Below are 17,556 nucleotides of genomic sequence, written 5' to 3' on the forward strand. Positions count from 1 at the left end.
ATGTCATATTGAGACCTAGGAATACATCGTGAAGAGAACATCGTAGTTGCTCTTGCATTAAAACGGGAAAAGGCTCAAATCAAAGATATTGAGCTACGCCGAAGCTCTGGAGAAGACGGAAATGAAAATCATAGATCATGACAATGCTTAGTCAATGGTGATGACATCGGTATTTCCCAGTGGTTGCAGAGCGGCAGATGTCGAACCTTTGATGTGCAATTGTTTCGGAATTTGCTCAGGTTTGACTTCCACTTCTCTGTCGAGTTGAAGATGCGGAGCATTAAGGCACTCATGCAGCTCGAGTATGAGGTTCCCAACCTTGTTGATACTCGCTACCGCTCCATCTCCAAGGCCATTCCAGCCATCGCCTTTGGACTGGTAGAGTTTCTCTTGTATAAAAGCCGCGACCTGGCCCCGGCCAGACTGGTCCATTCCGTTGGCATCCCTTAACATCCAGACCAAGTGGTCCTGGTGCATCACTGCACTCAAGTGGAAACGAGACCTCAGCCGAGGATAATGAATCAGGTATACAGTCGGTTTACGCGCGATGACCTGCACAATTGACAGATCCGTCTGATTCGACTGAGGAGTGATCTGATCCAATGACCGCAGCAGAGGAAGTGTGGTAGCCAAGAGCTGAAGGGTTGATTCAACGCCGGCTTCAGTGAACCGCTGGTTCAAAGCCACAGTGAGGGGTTCTTGGATCCGACGATGAGGGCTGGAGCCTTCGAATTTGATGCCCAGCTTCAGTTGGAAAAGGGGGGTAGTCTTTGAAATAGCATCTGCCACGTCAACGTAGTCAGACAAAGAAGGCCCCTTGGCGCTCATATCAAAGAAGGCAGAGAATTTATTCTCAGGCCCGTAGGCAAAATCAATTCGCGACAAGGACAAAGATCGGGGCTCCATTCCTTTCCGGATGAGGGATTGGAGAATAGAGAGAACACACTCAAGTCGCTGCAAGAGTTCAAACAGACAAGCAACGACAGAATGCCCAGCTGGCACAAGCAAACGAAGGGCGAAGCCAGAACCCCTGTCTTCAATAATCAAAGAAGGATCCGTATCTGAGACAAGTGGGACTAAGGATTTGATGCGGGTTTTCAAACTGCCGTGAGCTATCATTATGACAGAACGAGTCTGGCTGTCAATTCCATGGAAAACCAGTCGAATCATTTCTTTGAACTGCGACTGTTTCTTTGCCCCGAAGGGCAAGGTGACCCGGAAAGCAGGTGGAAGTGTGGACGAACTATAGTTGAATAAGAGATCCGGGACTGTGAGATCCGTTTCTAGCTGCAATTCTTTGAACGTTGGCCAGAAATTCATGGCTGGCAAGTCTGCCAGATAACGCGCATTGGCATGGATCGCCAGTATCCCAGTGAGCCCATGGACCAGTTCGGCGCACGTTGTGTAGTTGAGTTGTCTCTGCGGAGGAACGAGAGTTTCACTGACCACGTGGGCCTGCGGAACACCCACGCTATGATCGCCAATACTATAAAATGGGCCCATTTTCGTTGCCTCGGTTGGCCGAAGTTGAACAAGCCACCAGCGGTCACCATCCATGCTACTGGTCGCTGCAGCGACCCAGTGCCGGTTCCAAAGCCGATGGGTGAAGAAAGCGGTCCGCATTACACCAGGAGGGAACAGCTTGCGAGGATCAAGCCCAAGTACTCTTTGGTTCACAGGTTCGAGACCGAGTGCCCTTGTGCCGGAGTCAATCTCATCCACCGCAGTGATACATCGCAGGCGGGCGACACGAGATAATATCTCTTCTATCGATGATTTATAGAGCCCTCGATCCCCATCGAGACGTTCCAACACATGTGGTGTCCCACACATGGTAATGGACCCTGACATAGGTTCGATAGAAACCCGAAGAGAACGTGAGGCTGTGAGTTGCACATCAAGGCGACAATCTCCAGGTTCTGTTGGTGATAGTTGGGCCTGTAGTGATAGTGTGTGATTCGAGAACAGAACATGCTTTTTGAGGGTGGTAAATGCGGTAGAGAGAAGATGTGACGTGTGTAATGCAATGACGCTCCTCAGAATAAGCTCCATAGATAGATCACCTGGGTTAAACCTAATAGCATCGCTGCTGACCTGCTGGCCGTCACGCATCCATCGGAAGCCGAGATGGGATATCCCAGGCTTCGGGTCGCCACCGCGGTGACCACTCTTGACTCCGATTTCGAGCCAGCTCTTCGGCCCCGATCTCTGAGGCCAGTACTGAACAACAAGTGTTCGATGTAGTAGCTCAATACGCAATGCATCTGCCCAGAGGCCCCGGGAAAGGTCCACGGCTTGCTTGAAGAGAATGTTGATTTTGTTCGTAAGAACGAGGCCATGGAGAAATTGGAAACATCCGGTCAAACCATCATCACGGAGTAGATCGTTAATCTTACCATCAAGTTCATTGAATATTCGACCTTTGGGGATAGGTGATGAGGGCGAGAAAAGGAAGCGAATGTCCACAAAGAAAAACTGTGAAGTCTTTGACTCTTCCGCGACTGAAAGATCGAGTTCAAATTCACCAGAAATTGTGAATGTCACCCGGCCATCATGGACCCGGTAATTGCGCAATGGCGGCGGGACTGAATCGTGCAATGCCAATCGCACGCTAATGATTCGGTTGAGTTTAAGTAGCTTTTTGAGTGTTGCTCGTGCTGTCAGTGGCGTAGGAGGTTTATAACCGAGCTAGGTAAGATGTTAGATTATTACAGGTTGCAAATCCATTGGGGAGACTCACATCTGGCAAAGAGGCGACTCGTCCCTTTGATAATATCTCCACCGCCGTTTTTAAATCCGGGTTGGCGACTTGTGCTCGAACAAGATCTCGTTTCACTTCACCGACATACTGGAGAGCTGCGTCGTATGATTGGTGTCGTGTGCGAATGAACCCTTGGATATCAATGAGTCTGCTGACATCTGCAGCTTGGCGACTCCATTGCGAGAGGACTAGGAGTTTGATGAACTCGGCTCTCTTCGCATGAGCGAAATCCAAGAGTCGCAACTTCTTATGCACATTCTCCGATGACTGGTTGCCGGCTGGTTTTCCATTGGTTGATATCGAACCACCCGAGGCTGGCACTTGTATCGTAGCCAATTCTGTAATCAACTCCGAGAGCTCATTCCAACATTCCTGTACTGAGCGATTGACCAATGTCCCGAACGGAAAGAACCCTTGTGTGATATGTGGCAGTTTGAATGGCGATGTCGGGACCATTTCCACTGCCTTATCTGCGAGCGTTCTTGGATGTTGATTCGAAGCAGCAATCCCGCTCGATGCGCCATTGACGTAAACTGACCCATTCATGCCAGAGAGCTGACCAGACTTGTCGGAATTATCAAAGGCATTAGGTACACCATTTGTGGCCTCATTGAGGCCCGGTCGGCGGACAGATCCCTCAATGTTAACATTGTCCATGACGACACCGGGCATTTCTGGAAGCACAGCCTAGCTGCTTTGTGAGTGTCCGTCGAAGCTTTCCCCTCCTCGGCCCTCTGCACGGCGCAGAACAAGCGACGCAACACGGGCACTGCTCCGGGCTCGATCCAGTCGGCGCTGGGGTAGGAAGGGAAGCTGAAATCAAAGATAAGGCCACAGGTAGGTCCTCAATCTGATGCCATGCGTTTCACGGGCCGTGCAAACAGAACGCCACGCTCATAATCGGAGGAGCTTGGCGTACGGCTTTGGCTTCAAATGGGCCTCAAACGGTCGGTCGAGGCTCGGGCGAGGATGGCAACGGGTCGGGATCGGAATCAGTGAAAAATGCTCCGGATTGCACAGGTTTCAACTTCGACCTGTCTAGCAACTAGCTGTGACGATGGGCGCGATCGGGGATCTAGATTATTTCAAGGATAATAGCAGGGTTGTCGCAATGCGAGGAATGCAGCAAAACAATCTGGTGGGCTGGCAGCAAACGAAAGGTAGAGTAACGGTCAAAGTAACTGAAGCGAATTTAAAGTTTCATAGATCATCTGGAGAAGACGCACTTAGGAAGAAAATGAGTGCCCAGAAGAGGACTGGGTCAATAATAATATCTCAAGCCCAAGATGATTTGATGAAAGCGCGATGCGCTGCATGCATTTACCCTACCGCCTTCTATTTGATGCCTGAATGCCTGAATGCCTTGATGCCTGGTATTGTGATGTATCACTTTGGTCAGTATGGTAATAAATCCATGTATTATTGGAAGTACTGCTACAACCACGGCGGTACAATATAACACTGGTCTTGAAGTTCTTAGTGACTTCTCAATACCATACCTTGTAAGAGCCCTCACCCCCAAGTCAACATTGACCCATTCATATGACCTCACCCCTTTGATCTCACCAACACTCCAACACTACTACTACCTGGGCATCGTTAACCCAAGTGACTGTTAACTGGGCTTTTATCACCTTACAATACTGTATGCCTTCTTGTTTCGTTTTTTTTTTCTGGTCATGAATCTGGCTTTCCCTCGCTAGCCATGAGTATGAGTATACAGGAGAGTGTTGAGTCTCTTCCTCAATATCCTGGTGATGACACCCGGCCGACCAGCAACAGGGAGCTTGCTGGCTGGTATTGCTATGGCTGGGCAGCCGAGGTCTTTGTAGTTTGTGCCATGGGTATGTGTACTTCTACTTTCATAAATCTTCATCCTAGACTTTATCTGATCTGAGAAAGGTTCATTTCTTCCGATAACGCTGGAGCAGATGGCTCGAGATCGGGGCGTTCTGCTGTCTGACAAAACCACCCCATGCAGCGAAACCTGGAGCCCCTCGCTGCCACCACCAGGCTCGGATGCACCAGTATATCTCCCCCAGGTGTCAGATGGCGGTCAGTGCATCATCTACTTCCTCGGTGCCGAAATCAACACGGCAAGCTTTGCCCTGTATACCTTTTCATTGAGCGTGTTGGTTCAGGCAGTCCTGATAATTTCAATGTCAGGGGCCGCTGACCATGGAACCTATCGGAAGAAACTCTTGATTGTCTTTGCTTTCATTGGCTCGATTGCGACCATGTTGTTTTTGGTTGTGGTCCCCAAAGTTTACCTCCTAGGTGGACTGCTTGCAATCATCTCAAATACTTGCTTTGGTGCGTCTTTTGTCCTTTTAAATTCATTTCTACCTGTTCTGGTCCGCCACCACCCATCGCTCAGGGAAAGTGAAGAGTCGACGCCGTCAGGTGATAATGTGACGAGCCCCAGGGGCGGCCCTTTGTTATCCTCGACCGGGGATATAAGCCGAACAAACGTGGATGACTCCACGCCACTACTCGGGCCTAACAGGGAAGCCACAAAAACGTCCGCTACCACTATCACTTCCCTGGAGCTTAAACTCTCCACTAGAATCTCATCCAATGGTATCGGTATAGGCTATATCGGGGCAGTGATTCTACAGGTATTTTCTATTTTAGTTGTTGTGGTCGTGCGTCCACCAACATTCTCATTACGCCTTGTACTTTTCTTGATTGGGCTATGGTGGTTTGTTTTTACCATCCCGGCAGCTTTGTGGCTGCGCACTCGACCAGGCCCGCCTTTGTTGGGCAGTGATGGCAAACCACTCCATTCGTGGATCGGATACATGGCATATGCCTGGAAATCTCTTGGAAAAACCGTGACGCGGGCGCGGCAACTGAAAGATATCGTGATCTTCCTTGCTGCCTGGTTCCTTCTCAGTGATGGAATTGCCACTGTCAGTGGTACTGCTGTACTGTTTGCAAAAACCCAACTGGACATGAAACCTGCTGCCCTGGGACTGATCAATGTGATCGTCATGCTTGCAGGAGTGTTCGGTGCATTCTCTTGGAGCTACATATCGAATTTCTTCAATCTACGAGCCTCGCAGACAATCATTGCGTGCATTATCCTGTTTGAGCTCATTCCGCTGTATGGTCTTCTTGGATTCATTCCTGCTGTGCAACGCGTGGGGCTTGGTCTCCATCAGCCTTGGGAAATGTATCCTTTGGGGGCCGTTTATGGCCTTGTCATGGGCGGACTGTCATCATACTGTCGAAGTTTCTTCGGGCAACTCATTCCCCCAGGTTACGAGGCAGCTTTCTACGCGCTTTATGCAATTACCGACAAAGGGTCTAGCATTTTTGGGCCAGCCATTGTTGGCGCCATTACGGATCGCTACGGTGAGATTCGACCGGCATTTGTGTTCTTGGCGGTTTTAATTATTGTGCCACTCCCACTTATGCTTTTGGTGGATGTTGACCGTGGGAAACGAGATGCCTTAGCGTTGGGGGCCGAATTGGATGGCATACCACGAGGATCTGAGTATGGGACCATATCTAACGGTCAAACCATAGGGGATTCGATTGAAGAGTGAAGATTAAAGTACGGGGTATGTTTGACTGTGATGTTGACGAGTACGAGAATTTGCTTTGTTTTTTTTTATTTTTATTTTAGGGGCCTATATATCGATAAACTAGTCTTGAAGTCATATATGAAGGGAAATAAATGTTTTAATAGGGGATACGGAGTACATATATGATACATACATATGTATATATAGCCCTAGAAGGTACCTAGGTAGTACATACCCAGGTACATAGTTAAGTTAATATAAATACAGGCCACTTGTCAACAATGCAGATATGCGTTAAATATCAAGGGCATGTCTCCGTTACCATTATAGATTATTACTAGTTACATATGCATGTATACCTAGGTAATTATTTCATTAGTTATGTAGTTAGTTATTATAATAAGTTAATAAGTGCCATATACTTCCAATTTCCTTATAAATTGGCCTGGTCGTCGAGGTACCAGGTACCTGAAGGGAAAGGTCCGCCCTTGCAGCCCTGCATAGCCCAGTCACAAAGCTCCACCTTTAGTGAACAAACTGTCCTCAAGTGCCCATTCCCCCCCCCCCCCCCAATAAAACCTTCCCTCCCTGGACCTTCTAAGCTTGTCTCTACTTTCTTTTATTCAACCTTGAGCATTTTGGGCTTTTGTTTGATTTAAGAATCTTCATTATGCGGTCTTTCGCCCCTCTAGTCCTAAGCCTCCTTGGAGCTACTGCAGCAGTTCACGCTGCTGAGCCCGAAGTTGCCGACGCTGACGCCAATGTCGTCACCTTGACAACCGATACTTTTGATGAATTCGTCAAGGAGCACCCGTTGGTGCTTGCTGAGTTCTATGCGCCTTGGTGCGGTCACTGCAAGGCCCTTGCCCCCAAGTATGAAGAGGCTGCCACTGAGCTGAAGGCCAAGGATATCCCTGTGGTCAAGGTGGATTGCACCGAGGAGGAGGAGCTGTGCCGAACCTACGAGGTTGATGGCTACCCTACTCTGAAGGTCTTCCGTGGCCCCGATTCACACAAGCCCTACGCTGGTGCCCGCAAGTCCGACGCGTAAGTCATTCTGAATTTCTGGTGATTGCCCTTTGGAAATTAACGCGTTGCTCCAATAGAATCGTCTCATACATGACCAAGCAGTCCATGCCCGCCGTCTCGAACGTGAACGAGGAGAACCTGGAGGAATTCAAGGCCTTGGACAAGATTGTGATTATCGGATACGTGGCTTCTGATGACAAGGCCGCCAACGAGAGCTTCACTTCGTTCGCTGAATCCCAGCGTGACAACTTCCTCTTCGCTGCCTCCAACGACGCTGCTCTCGCCAAGGCCGAGGGTGCCAAGCAGCCCTCGATTGTTCTCTACAAGGACTTTGACGAGAAGAAGGCCGTGTACGACGGAAAGCTGGAGGATGAGGCCATCCTCGAATGGGTTAAGACCGCTAGCACTCCTCTTGTTGGCGAGCTTGGTCCCGAGACTTACTCAAAGTACATGGCGGTATGTCTAGCTTCTTCTGTCTCGTATTTGAGCAAGAAAAGAAACTAACTCTCTGCAATCATTAGGCCGGTATTCCCCTGGCTTACATCTTCGCCGAGACTCCCGAGGAACGCGAGCAGTTCGCTGCTGATTTCCGTCCCATCGCTGAGAGCCACCGTGGAGCTATTAACATTGTTACCCTTGATGCTAAGCTCTTCGGTGCTCACGCTGGCAACCTCAACCTTGAGCCCGAGAAGTTCCCTGCTTTCGCTATCCAGGACACTACCAAGAACGCCAAGTACCCTTACGACCAGAACAAGAAGGTTGATGCCAAGGATGTCGGCAAGTTCATCAAGGACGTCCTTGACGGCAAGGTTGACCCTAGCCTCAAGTCCGAGCCCATTCCCGAGACCCAGGAGGGATCTGTTACTGTTGTTGTTGGCCGCAACTACCAGGAAGTTGTCATTGACAACGAAAAGGATGTCCTGGTCGAATTTTACGCTCCCTGGTGCGGGCACTGCAAGTCGTAAGTTTTCATACCGCTCACCTACCATTTGTCCCATTTCTAACTCACTATCACCAGTCTTGCTCCTAAGTACGACGAGCTTGCTGCGCTGTACGCCGATGTCCCCGAGTTGAATGAGAAGGTCACCGTGGCCAAGGTTGACGCCACTGCCAACGATGTGCCCGATTCCATCACTGGCTTCCCCACTATCAAGCTCTACCCCGCTGGTGCCAAGGACTCCCCTATTGAGTACGCCGGTTCCCGTACCGTCGAGGACCTCGTTACCTTCATCAAGGAGAACGGCAAGTACCAGGTGGATGGCCTGGCCGATGGCGCCAAGACGCCCGAGGAGCGTGCCGAGGTCACTGCGGCCCCCAAGGCCACTGAGTCTCCCTCATCCGAGGAGAAGGATATTCACGATGAGCTTTAAGCGCTTACTCGGTCTTTGAATGTGTAACTTCATATGTTGTATTATTTGTCTGACCTCGGACTATATTCGATGCCATATCTATTCCCCGTAGATTGTTATCAAAGTTCAGACTTATAGTGGTCTAGAGTAAATCAGTAAATCAGTAAATCAGTGAATCAGTAAATTATTCTATAATTCTTATAATTCTCCCAATTTTGTCAATTCTGTAATTTCTACTCCGTACCCTGTACAAACATCGATTTCAGCCAAGCTCAGCCTGGCTGATCAATCGCGTCGCGTGAAACGCGTCGATCTCTTATCGCCCCGGAGCTCCCAACAACTTCCAACGTTCTATGGTCAATCCCCATTAATCTTCATATTTGCCCATCCATCATGGTCAGCCCTGCTATAAAACGAAAATCGGAGCATCTCTCCGGCCCTGACTCGAAAAAACCCAAAGGTGGAAGCATTACTGCATTTTTTGGAGCTCCAAAGCCGAAACCCCCGAGCAATCAATCACCAACTTCAACCCCAACCCCACGGTCAAGCAGTTTTGATAAGGCAAAATGGGTTGCTTCCCTGACGCCAGAACAAAAGGAACTATTGCAGTTGGAAATTGATACCTTAGATGAGAGCTGGCTGGCTCACTTGAAGGATGAAGTGGTCAGCACTGAATTCTTGAACTTGAAGCGATTCCTGAAGAAGGAGAAAGATTCCAATGTCAAGGTCTTCCCGCCAGAGGAGGATGTCTATTCTTGGTAAATTGGACCACACTCTATTTGGGCCAAATCCGTGTGCTGATCAGACTGTAGGTCCCGACACACCCCCCTGCACAATGTCAAAGTGGTCATCATTGGCCAGGATCCGTATCACAATCACAACCAAGCTCACGGGCTATGTTTCTCCGTTCGTGCCCCTGTGCGAGCCCCGCCATCATTGCTCAATATCTACAAGGGCATCAAGATCGACTATCCTGACTTTGAGTCACCGCCCGATAAGGGAGGGCTACTCATACCTTGGGCTGAACGTGGCATCCTGATGCTCAACACTTGCCTTACTGTTCGTGCCCACCAAGCCAACAGTCATTCCAACAAGGGCTGGGAGAAATTCACACAAAAGGTTATCGACCTCGTTGCTCGAGTACGAACCAACGGCGTCGTCTTCCTTGCTTGGGGCCGGCCTGCCGGAACCAGAGTGGCAAAAATCAACAAAGAGAAGCATTGCATCCTACAATCTGTGCATCCCAGTCCTCTGAGCGCGCATAATGGCTTTGTGAGTAGATCGTTCTCTATGGACTTGTCCTTTAAACCCCTTCGTCGCTGACAGGATAAAATATAGTTCAAAAACGGGCACTTCAAGAAGTGCAATGATTGGCTTGCTTCGCGATACGGAGAGGAGGAAATCATTGATTGGAGCTTAGTACCGTCCAAAAAGCCTCTGTTGGCTCCTTGTGCCTCCGACAAGGATGATTCCACCGCTTTGACCAGCAAGGTGCCAGTTGAACCTCAATCTGCCAAGACTGAGGATATCAAAGTCCAGCCTGGCAAGGCTGATGAGTTTGATGATGATGATGCTATTGAAGCCCTAGTGGCGGCTGGAGCAGCAGAAAATGCTTCAAATCTAGTTTAGGCTTCTTCACCTGCATTCCTACATGTCATCTTCCTGGCCGAGAAGAGTCCTGCGTTGGCTATGATTGTTTCCATGTTGTTCCAGCCGGGGGATACTTAAGGAGTTCAAAGGTTCAAGCGCATTCATGGGATGTCAGATCGATTTCGGACCGATTTGTATAATGTACACTAACTAATTGTCATTTCAATCCATTTTAATCCATTGATAATGTCCATGTATATATGTCTGTATAGAGGGAAATGCATACGGAGTACACGATACGATGTAAGCTTAATTAAGCTCCCGAGGTCATTAGTCAACTAGTTAACTAGTTACTCTTTATCGATAAGAGCTTCAAGAGTACATAAAAGCGGTGTACGTAATTAGAAGGCGGTGTGGACAGTGGTAGACAGATCGAGGCGTCAATTTCTGCAACCACTCAATTAGGAAGGCGGTACTGGATTTTCGGGCGGTGGTGAGATTACCCCAAGGGCGAGGGTGGTATCTAACAACATCCCCTAAGAAGATTAGGGAAATTAGATAACTAAATAAAGTAAGAGGTAAGGGGTATACTACTTTCCTTTTCCTTTTTTTTTACAAAAGGGATTACACCTCCGTAAATGGGTTTCTTAGATGGAACTCACTTGGCTTCCGGATATCCCTCAGTCGCGGAATCGCACTCGAGCCTTGCGAGCTTGTCCCACGTGCCAACGATCAAAGGTGCGTACACGATAGAAACATTGAATCCAGCAATGGCCTCCGTCTAACATTGCAACAGAAACGGTGCCGACATTTAATCCCCAAATGGGAGCCCTCCAATGATCTGAATCGACAGTCGCCACCCCAATTGAACAATGACCCTGGGAGGCACATCCACAGAGATGACTTGAATCGCGAACAGCTTCCTGTATCCGCGCACACAGACCCAGCGCAGACAACATCCGATGATCCAGCTTCGTTTTCGGTCCCTACCACCGAGCGATTTGTGGGCGATCTCAATCCAGAATCCCTGATTAGGGAAAGATTAGATGAGTCGACTGGGAGCCCTCTCCGGGATCGTATCGGGCTCTGGATCAACTCCCCAGCTGCGCAGAAAGCGAAGCCTCGGAGTGTACAGAGAGGACAAGCCACAGCCGAAGAATATGCAGCCAATCCCCCAACGCAAAGGGCAATCGACGGCCAAACCATTGCATCATTACTTCACCAACGGTTTATCGCGGGGATGCAAGCATGCGAACAACTACCCCTCGCGACGCGCCAGTCTTTGTCCGCTATCTACTTCTCCAAAATTAATCACATTGTACCAATAGTTGACCAGGAGTTTTGCCAAGCTCAATCAGAAGGTTCGGCATCAGTGTTCCTTGAAAAAGCTATCTGCCTCGCCGCAGCAAAGACCCGCGCGGCCAGTCCCCACTTACGCCTTGTGCCAGGCGGCCCAATCCTACCGTCACGCCAATTCTGTTCTGAGATTTACAAGGGATTGGTTGTCGCTATGAACGCAGAGCTAGAACCGGATCGGTTGACACGGATCCGTGTTCTTGCACTAATGTCTTTGCACTGTGAGGGCCTTGAAGGGGCTGAGGCAGCATCTTCACACCTCTGTCAAGCTATCCACCAGGCCCAGACGGTAGGATTGCATCTCGGCCGGCCAAATCAAACCTCCACCGATTCCCTGACTAAACTCTTCTGGTGTCTATGGACATTGGACAAGATGCATGCAAGTATCGGTGGCCGGCCGGTTCTTCTAGCTGACCGCGATATCGGGATCGTGAAACCCAATGTCAGCGCTCAGACGTCACGAGGGGCTTTTGAGGTGTGGCTTGCTGTGTCAGATCTGCTTGCAACTGTGATTTCGTTCTACCGACCCTCCGCAGAAACTACTAGCAGGTGGGAAGAGGGTTTCCCTGCATTTGAGGATATTGTGGGGGAGGACACCCAAGGTGATCTGGATTTTGCTACCCTAGGTATGTCTATCATGGAGATTTCTGCTGTCTTATCGGGACTTCGAACTAACCGTGAGCAGGATTCTTGGAACTCTATTACCATTCTGTTGCTATTTTATCCTGTCGGTATAAACCCACCGAGGACATTGATAGCACCGGGCTCTCATCGGTCAGACAAGGACTGGCAGCTATTCGAATTCACTCCATCGTCGCATCGGAGTGTGCAGATGAGCTACCACCTCTTCCAATCGTGCCATACTCTGTCGCCTTGTCGATGGGTGTTTCGTACCGGCAACTCCGCTCGAGTAGACTTATTACGCACCTTGACCGAGCAAAAGCTAGTCTCGAGGCGTGCCGTTCCGTCCTAGAAAATCTTAGCCCTTACTGGTATTCCGCCGAGGCGATGGCCCGGCTGGGCCAAAAAGCCCTGCGCCAGATTCAAGGCAAGCCACAATCCTCTCGGACAACACCTCTTTTAGCAGAGTCCTCGCACCACCCAGTCAACACCGACAGCTCGGTATCAAAGGGGCTAGAGATGATCAATTCCGCACCCCAGGGCAATGATCCCCCCCGAGCCAAGAGGCAGCGCAATAACAGCGATGGAATTGCAGCTGTATCCCCGGCGCCGGAAATCGCAATGGACGTCCTCCAACCTCCGGTGGACGATCTGGATACATCTATGCAGGATGGGTTTACAGACATTGACACCTTGTTTGGAGATTTCCTAGATATCTCTCTTCCCACCCATTTCTGGGATCCTATTTTTATGGAGACTCAAGGGCAAACGAATGATCCGCAGTCATAATCATCATCATTATAAATATATGCTGTGTATAAAAGAAAAATTGAAAAAGAAACTATACATGATGCAGCATGAATTTTAGTGCCGAGCCGTTCGCCTGTGCAACCAACCTTCCAATAGGTAGACACCGGGAGCCGTTCATCGTATTTACAAGTCAAGAGACTGACTGTAGCCAAACCCGAGTTGGCTCTCAAAGATGGTATTCAGTCTGAAAGCTTCATAGGCTCATGCTCGGACATACCGTTGTCCGCCAGATGGGCGAAATCCACAGCCTTCGTATCAGTATCAAAGCCCATTATGTTCACATTGTCAACGTCAAAATCAAACCCCTTCTCCTGAACCGGGGCACCATTTTGTTGGGCATTGTCATCAGTAAAGAAATCGGTATTGCTCGGATCGTCAAAGTTGATGAGGGCATCGAAGTCATTCTGGGTAACCTCGGCATCATTCGCCAGATCCATGAGTTCGGTGAGACTCATTTCAGAGGGCATAGCAAAGGCATCCCGATCCTTGTTGCGGTTGGCATTCGGATTGAGGTTGTTTGTGCTGCCGTTTTCGCTTCCGTCGGAGTGCGGCGGCGTCGAAGCGAAAAGGTCTCCGGTAGACCGTCCGCCCGCGGAAGGACCGGAGAGTTTAGGGTATGTAAGGTCCGGGATCTTCTGAGCAAGGGAATCCGGCGGGGGAGTCAGGGTGTGCAAACGGGAGGGAACGGTAGTGGCGGTGGATTGGAAGGGGTCTGGGGATGCGGTAGGTTGGTCGTGGGGATGTGATGAAGCGGAAGAAGACTGGACGTCTTGGGGGGAGACGGTGAGCTGAATGCCTGCTTTTCGGATTGCGGCTTCGAGGAAGGAGGTGGCGAAGTCTGCGGAGGCGTAGATCTCACGCAGGCGCTGGAGGATGCGCATGCATTGATAGAAACGTTGGAGACTGGTCATGCGGATGCTTGGGTCCGTGGACTTGATATCGAGGAGATGGATGATCACTGCTGGTAGGAGGACCGTGACGCCGGTGGTGGGGTAGTAACGGGTCAGGTCAAGGCAATGCAGGTCCTGAGCGATGGCAGTGATCTCGACGGCGGCGAATCGCACCTTGTTCCGGGACATGTCTTGGAGTTCGGCGTCTGTGGATGGGTAGGGGATGGCGGGGAGGACTTGTGGGCGGTGCAGAGCGCTAGATGTGGTGAGATAGACCATCTTCAACAAGGCACGGTGGGAGTGAAGCACTTCGTCTGCTTCAGATAGCTTCGATCCACTAGAGGCTGCATATTGGGTTTCGACGGGGAGGTTGGCCAGCCAGTCCTCCAATTCCTGGTCACAACTTCGTACCTCGAAGGTCTCCGCTGTGGATTTCTTCGGGACGAGCATCATCGTGGTCTCCATGGTGCCACCAAACTTATGGCTGAGGACCGAGTACTGGGCAGATAATACATGACTGACGCAGAGACAGAGCTTCGCTTTCTCGATGAACATCAATGCGAGCTCGCGCTGGTGGCTGACATTCTGGAGAATCTCCGAGTTGCCAACGATCGCCACGATCTCCGGGGAGAAAGGGTGGAATTCAAAATCATCGAGACTCAGCATGGGCACATCACAATCGTCATCCTTGACACGCATGGGCCGTCGCATGCCCAGGGCAATCAGTCGGTCACGGGTGTAAGTGCTCCACCAGATCCGCTTCCACATGCGTTGGCGACGCACATCCATCCGCGAGTTTCCGGGATCCCTATGTAGGCCGATCGTGTGGGCCAAAGACAAACTGACACCCATCCAATGCCAGGTGTCCTTCTGGTCATCGGGAGTCTCGTACCAGTAGGTCATGAGCAGAAGCGACTGCACGAGCGAAATGCGGTCCACCTCGTAGTCGAAATCGTACAGGAGACGGGCACGTTGGAAGAAGACCTTCCGGGCAACCTTGCGGGTCTGGTACCCGGCGGCCTGCAGATGCTTCATATCAATGAAGGCGACACCGGCGAACATGACGGCCTGGAAAAGCAACAGACTGATGCGGTGGATCCCATCGTTCTGGACAATATTCTGCAAGAACTCCTCCAGGTCGAGCAAGGGCATATAGGTGTGAACATAGTGGATGTAGCTCTTCAATAGTTCGTTCCGCAGTGCCACGTCGGGGATGGTCAAGGCACCCTTGACAGCCAAGTAGTCAATATCCTCTTTCTGAAGCCGCGCGGGGAGTCCTCGGATGTAATCCGGTAGGAACCCACTGGCAGGTCGTGTATTACCAAAATTGGGGTCTAAAAGTTGCTGGATTTGCGAGGTCACATTCGCCAATGGCATGGAGGTGGGAACTGCTGGGTTTGGGGCCATACGGCGTCGATAGTGGTCATCAGAGCCGATGCGTTGAGCCTGATTTTGATCTGTTTTGTTGTGTTTTGCTTGTCAGTCAAATGGAATCCTTGAGAAGTTCGGAGGGAATTGACGAACATAGCAGATGAGGCATATGTTGGCCCTGGTCAAAGTCCACCGAGGCCTGCGAAGGAGACGTCGGCACCAAATCGGCCAACCCTGAAAGATCACTGAGTCGATGGAAAGGATTCTCCTCTGAGGCCTCCGGAGATTCAGAGTGGTTCTCTATTTCAACGCGCGATTTCCTAGATCTCACATGTCAGTGACTCTCATTGGTAAATTGGATTTCAATTCCACGAACTTTCTGCGTTTACTCTCTGTGACCACACACTCCACCTGATCTAAACGGCAATTCGTGCAGGGAGAGCCATTCTCAACCACGTCACATCGTACTTTACGGGCACGGCAACAGCAGCAGGCTTTTGAGGCGCGTCTCTTGACGGGACGGTTATGACCGGAGAGTCCGGCCGTGGAGGCCTTTCTTTTCCCAGATTCGGTATCAGTCATGTTGTGTTATTGCGTCCGGGGGCGAATGGGGGACATTCGAGTTATATAGAGACACTGAGCATGTGATAGAGAACTGAAAGGGGAACGATGTGTTCACATGTGAAAAGGGAAAAGAAGAGAAAAAAGGAAAAAAGAAGTCCAAAGTAGAAATAGCGAGAGAGAGGAATCCTCTTTTTTATTTAAATTGAAAAATCCAAAATAAGTTATGCCCCAGGTTCCCACACTTTCTCTTACCATGGTTGAATCCACCAACAAGCCAAGGTTTGAGGGGGAAGAGATCCGCAGGGAATCAATTACGGAATAAATTACTGTTTCCCCCATGTATTTTCAAATATTATACGGTAATGTCAGGATTACCCAGTTAGGTAATATGCCACTAGCCTAGGGGGCTAAGGCCGTCAAACCGGGGTACTTCGGACACCGTTGCGGCCTTTGTTTGGTCTTTTGGGTGGCCTCCGTTTGGCCTCTGTTTGGTCTGTACCGTTCCTCGGCCCGGTCACGTTACGTGTCCAGGTGTCTTTGGGACTCCATGTGAAAGTCTATCGGTCTATGATATCATTATCTTCAAAAACACTATACACACCTAAAGTCGGCTATCTGTTCCTATTAAGTCGGCTATATACTCATACTAGTCTCTTATAAATATGAGAGATATTTTTAAGCAATTCATATTGAATCTCTTAATATATGTTTCCTTTTTAACTCGGGACAACATATCCTGACTCTTATTCCCTCTTTTTTTTCCAAAGTGGGTCCCCCCCATCCTCCGAGAAATACCGACCAACAAAAACAGAGCTAAAATAAATCAAATAAAACAAATAAAACTCCCCCGTGAAGATCCTAGATTGCGGGTCAACGTGGAAAAAGGGGAGTTTTCAGGATTTTCGCACATTCCCCCGACCCAGCCTTTTCAGCCAAGACTGGAGAGAGTTCTCCAGTCTCCGACAAGCGGAGTCCATGTGGAGGGATATTAGCCCTTTTGAGGGTGTCTGAACGTCTGGACCGATGAGTAATATCAGCACTCTTGGTTTCTTGCCTTTTCAAATTAAACATATTATGTTGTACATACTGGACTATATACAATGTTTATATACTCCGTGCTCCATACAATATTATATATATATAATATATATCATAGGATGGAACCATTTTATTTATGTCTAAACCTACTCTGTATATAGAATTCCATCATTGATTCCTTACATGTAATATCATAACCCGGCTATACCTACGTAATAGCACGGCCCTAAAGGCTCCATTTTGACGCAGCTCTGTTATATTATTATTAATATTCCAGTCTAGGCCTTCTACAGGTGGAACACCGTTCTTCTGTGCGACAATTAAATGATTGTACTTTGTACAATCGGTATCTTATGCTTTGTCTGGAGTACTCTATGCGACAGATTACATTGTTTAGTTCTCAGTGTTATTTGAATCCTACATATTGTATTGCACTACCCACAATCCACATCCAAGCCCCGGAATAACGACGGTGAACAAGCCGGAATCCGTGAAGTACCCCTGAACGGGCCCCAATGAATTGATGTATATCCCGCACCGTGTTTCACACGGCCTGCCGAGTTCACCCTCACGTGGACCCAAAGTGCCGATTTCCGGAAGAACGCATGTAACATTCTCCCAGTGCATACCTAAGGTATACTCTATAC

The 17,556-nt window shown here is 49.5% G+C and overlaps 7 protein-coding genes across 7 annotated transcripts; 5 read left to right on the plus strand and 2 right to left on the minus strand.

Moving 5' to 3' along the window:
- Positions 1-118: 118 nt before the first annotated feature.
- N7455_004298 (mediator of RNA polymerase II transcription subunit 14) lies at positions 119-3,433 on the minus strand (the record flags this gene model as incomplete). Its single annotated transcript, XM_040962261.2, has 2 exons — positions 119-2,688; positions 2,741-3,433. The coding sequence occupies 2 exons, from the start codon at positions 3,431-3,433 to the stop codon at positions 148-150; spliced, it is 3,234 nt and encodes a 1,077-aa protein (XP_040807296.2). The 3' UTR covers positions 119-147.
- Positions 3,434-3,818: 385 nt separating this feature from the next.
- N7455_004299 (uncharacterized protein) lies at positions 3,819-4,380 on the plus strand (the record flags this gene model as incomplete). Its single annotated transcript, XM_065604772.1, has 2 exons — positions 3,819-4,159; positions 4,242-4,380. The coding sequence occupies 2 exons, from the start codon at positions 3,819-3,821 to the stop codon at positions 4,378-4,380; spliced, it is 480 nt and encodes a 159-aa protein (XP_065461672.1).
- An 86-nt stretch (positions 4,381-4,466) lies between these two features.
- Positions 4,467-6,312, plus strand: atg22-1 (putative autophagy protein Atg22; the record flags this gene model as incomplete). Its single annotated transcript, XM_040962256.2, has 2 exons — positions 4,467-4,605; positions 4,664-6,312. The coding sequence occupies 2 exons, from the start codon at positions 4,467-4,469 to the stop codon at positions 6,310-6,312; spliced, it is 1,788 nt and encodes a 595-aa protein (XP_040807297.2).
- A 649-nt stretch (positions 6,313-6,961) lies between these two features.
- On the plus strand, positions 6,962-8,690 carry pdiA (protein disulfide isomerase PDI1; the record flags this gene model as incomplete). The annotated part of the gene is made up of 4 exons (XM_040958231.2): positions 6,962-7,338; positions 7,398-7,776; positions 7,842-8,281; positions 8,339-8,690. The coding sequence occupies 4 exons, from the start codon at positions 6,962-6,964 to the stop codon at positions 8,688-8,690; spliced, it is 1,548 nt and encodes a 515-aa protein (XP_040811420.1).
- Positions 8,691-9,062: 372 nt separating this feature from the next.
- On the plus strand, positions 9,063-10,298 carry N7455_004302 (uracil-DNA glycosylase; the record flags this gene model as incomplete). The annotated part of the gene is made up of 3 exons (XM_040958154.2): positions 9,063-9,427; positions 9,482-9,941; positions 10,008-10,298. The coding sequence occupies 3 exons, from the start codon at positions 9,063-9,065 to the stop codon at positions 10,296-10,298; spliced, it is 1,116 nt and encodes a 371-aa protein (XP_040811407.2).
- A 612-nt stretch (positions 10,299-10,910) lies between these two features.
- Positions 10,911-13,025, plus strand: N7455_004303 (transcription factor domain-containing protein; the record flags this gene model as incomplete). Its single annotated transcript, XM_040958242.2, has 3 exons — positions 10,911-10,997; positions 11,056-12,241; positions 12,301-13,025. 3 exons carry the CDS (start codon positions 10,911-10,913, stop codon positions 13,023-13,025), a joined length of 1,998 nt encoding a protein of 665 aa, XP_040811307.2.
- Positions 13,026-13,225: 200 nt separating this feature from the next.
- Positions 13,226-15,889, minus strand: farB1 (putative C6 transcription factor (Ctf1B); the record flags this gene model as incomplete). Its single annotated transcript, XM_040958165.2, has 3 exons — positions 13,226-15,393; positions 15,461-15,627; positions 15,684-15,889. 3 exons carry the CDS (start codon positions 15,887-15,889, stop codon positions 13,226-13,228), a joined length of 2,541 nt encoding a protein of 846 aa, XP_040811364.2.
- Between the last annotated feature and the right edge of the window lie 1,667 nt (positions 15,890-17,556).

Source organism: Penicillium solitum, assembly GCF_028829755.1.
Source record: "Penicillium solitum strain IBT 25940 chromosome Unknown utg000003l_segment0_segment0, whole genome shotgun sequence".
NCBI classification, from domain to species: Eukaryota; Fungi; Ascomycota; class Eurotiomycetes; order Eurotiales; family Aspergillaceae; genus Penicillium; species Penicillium solitum.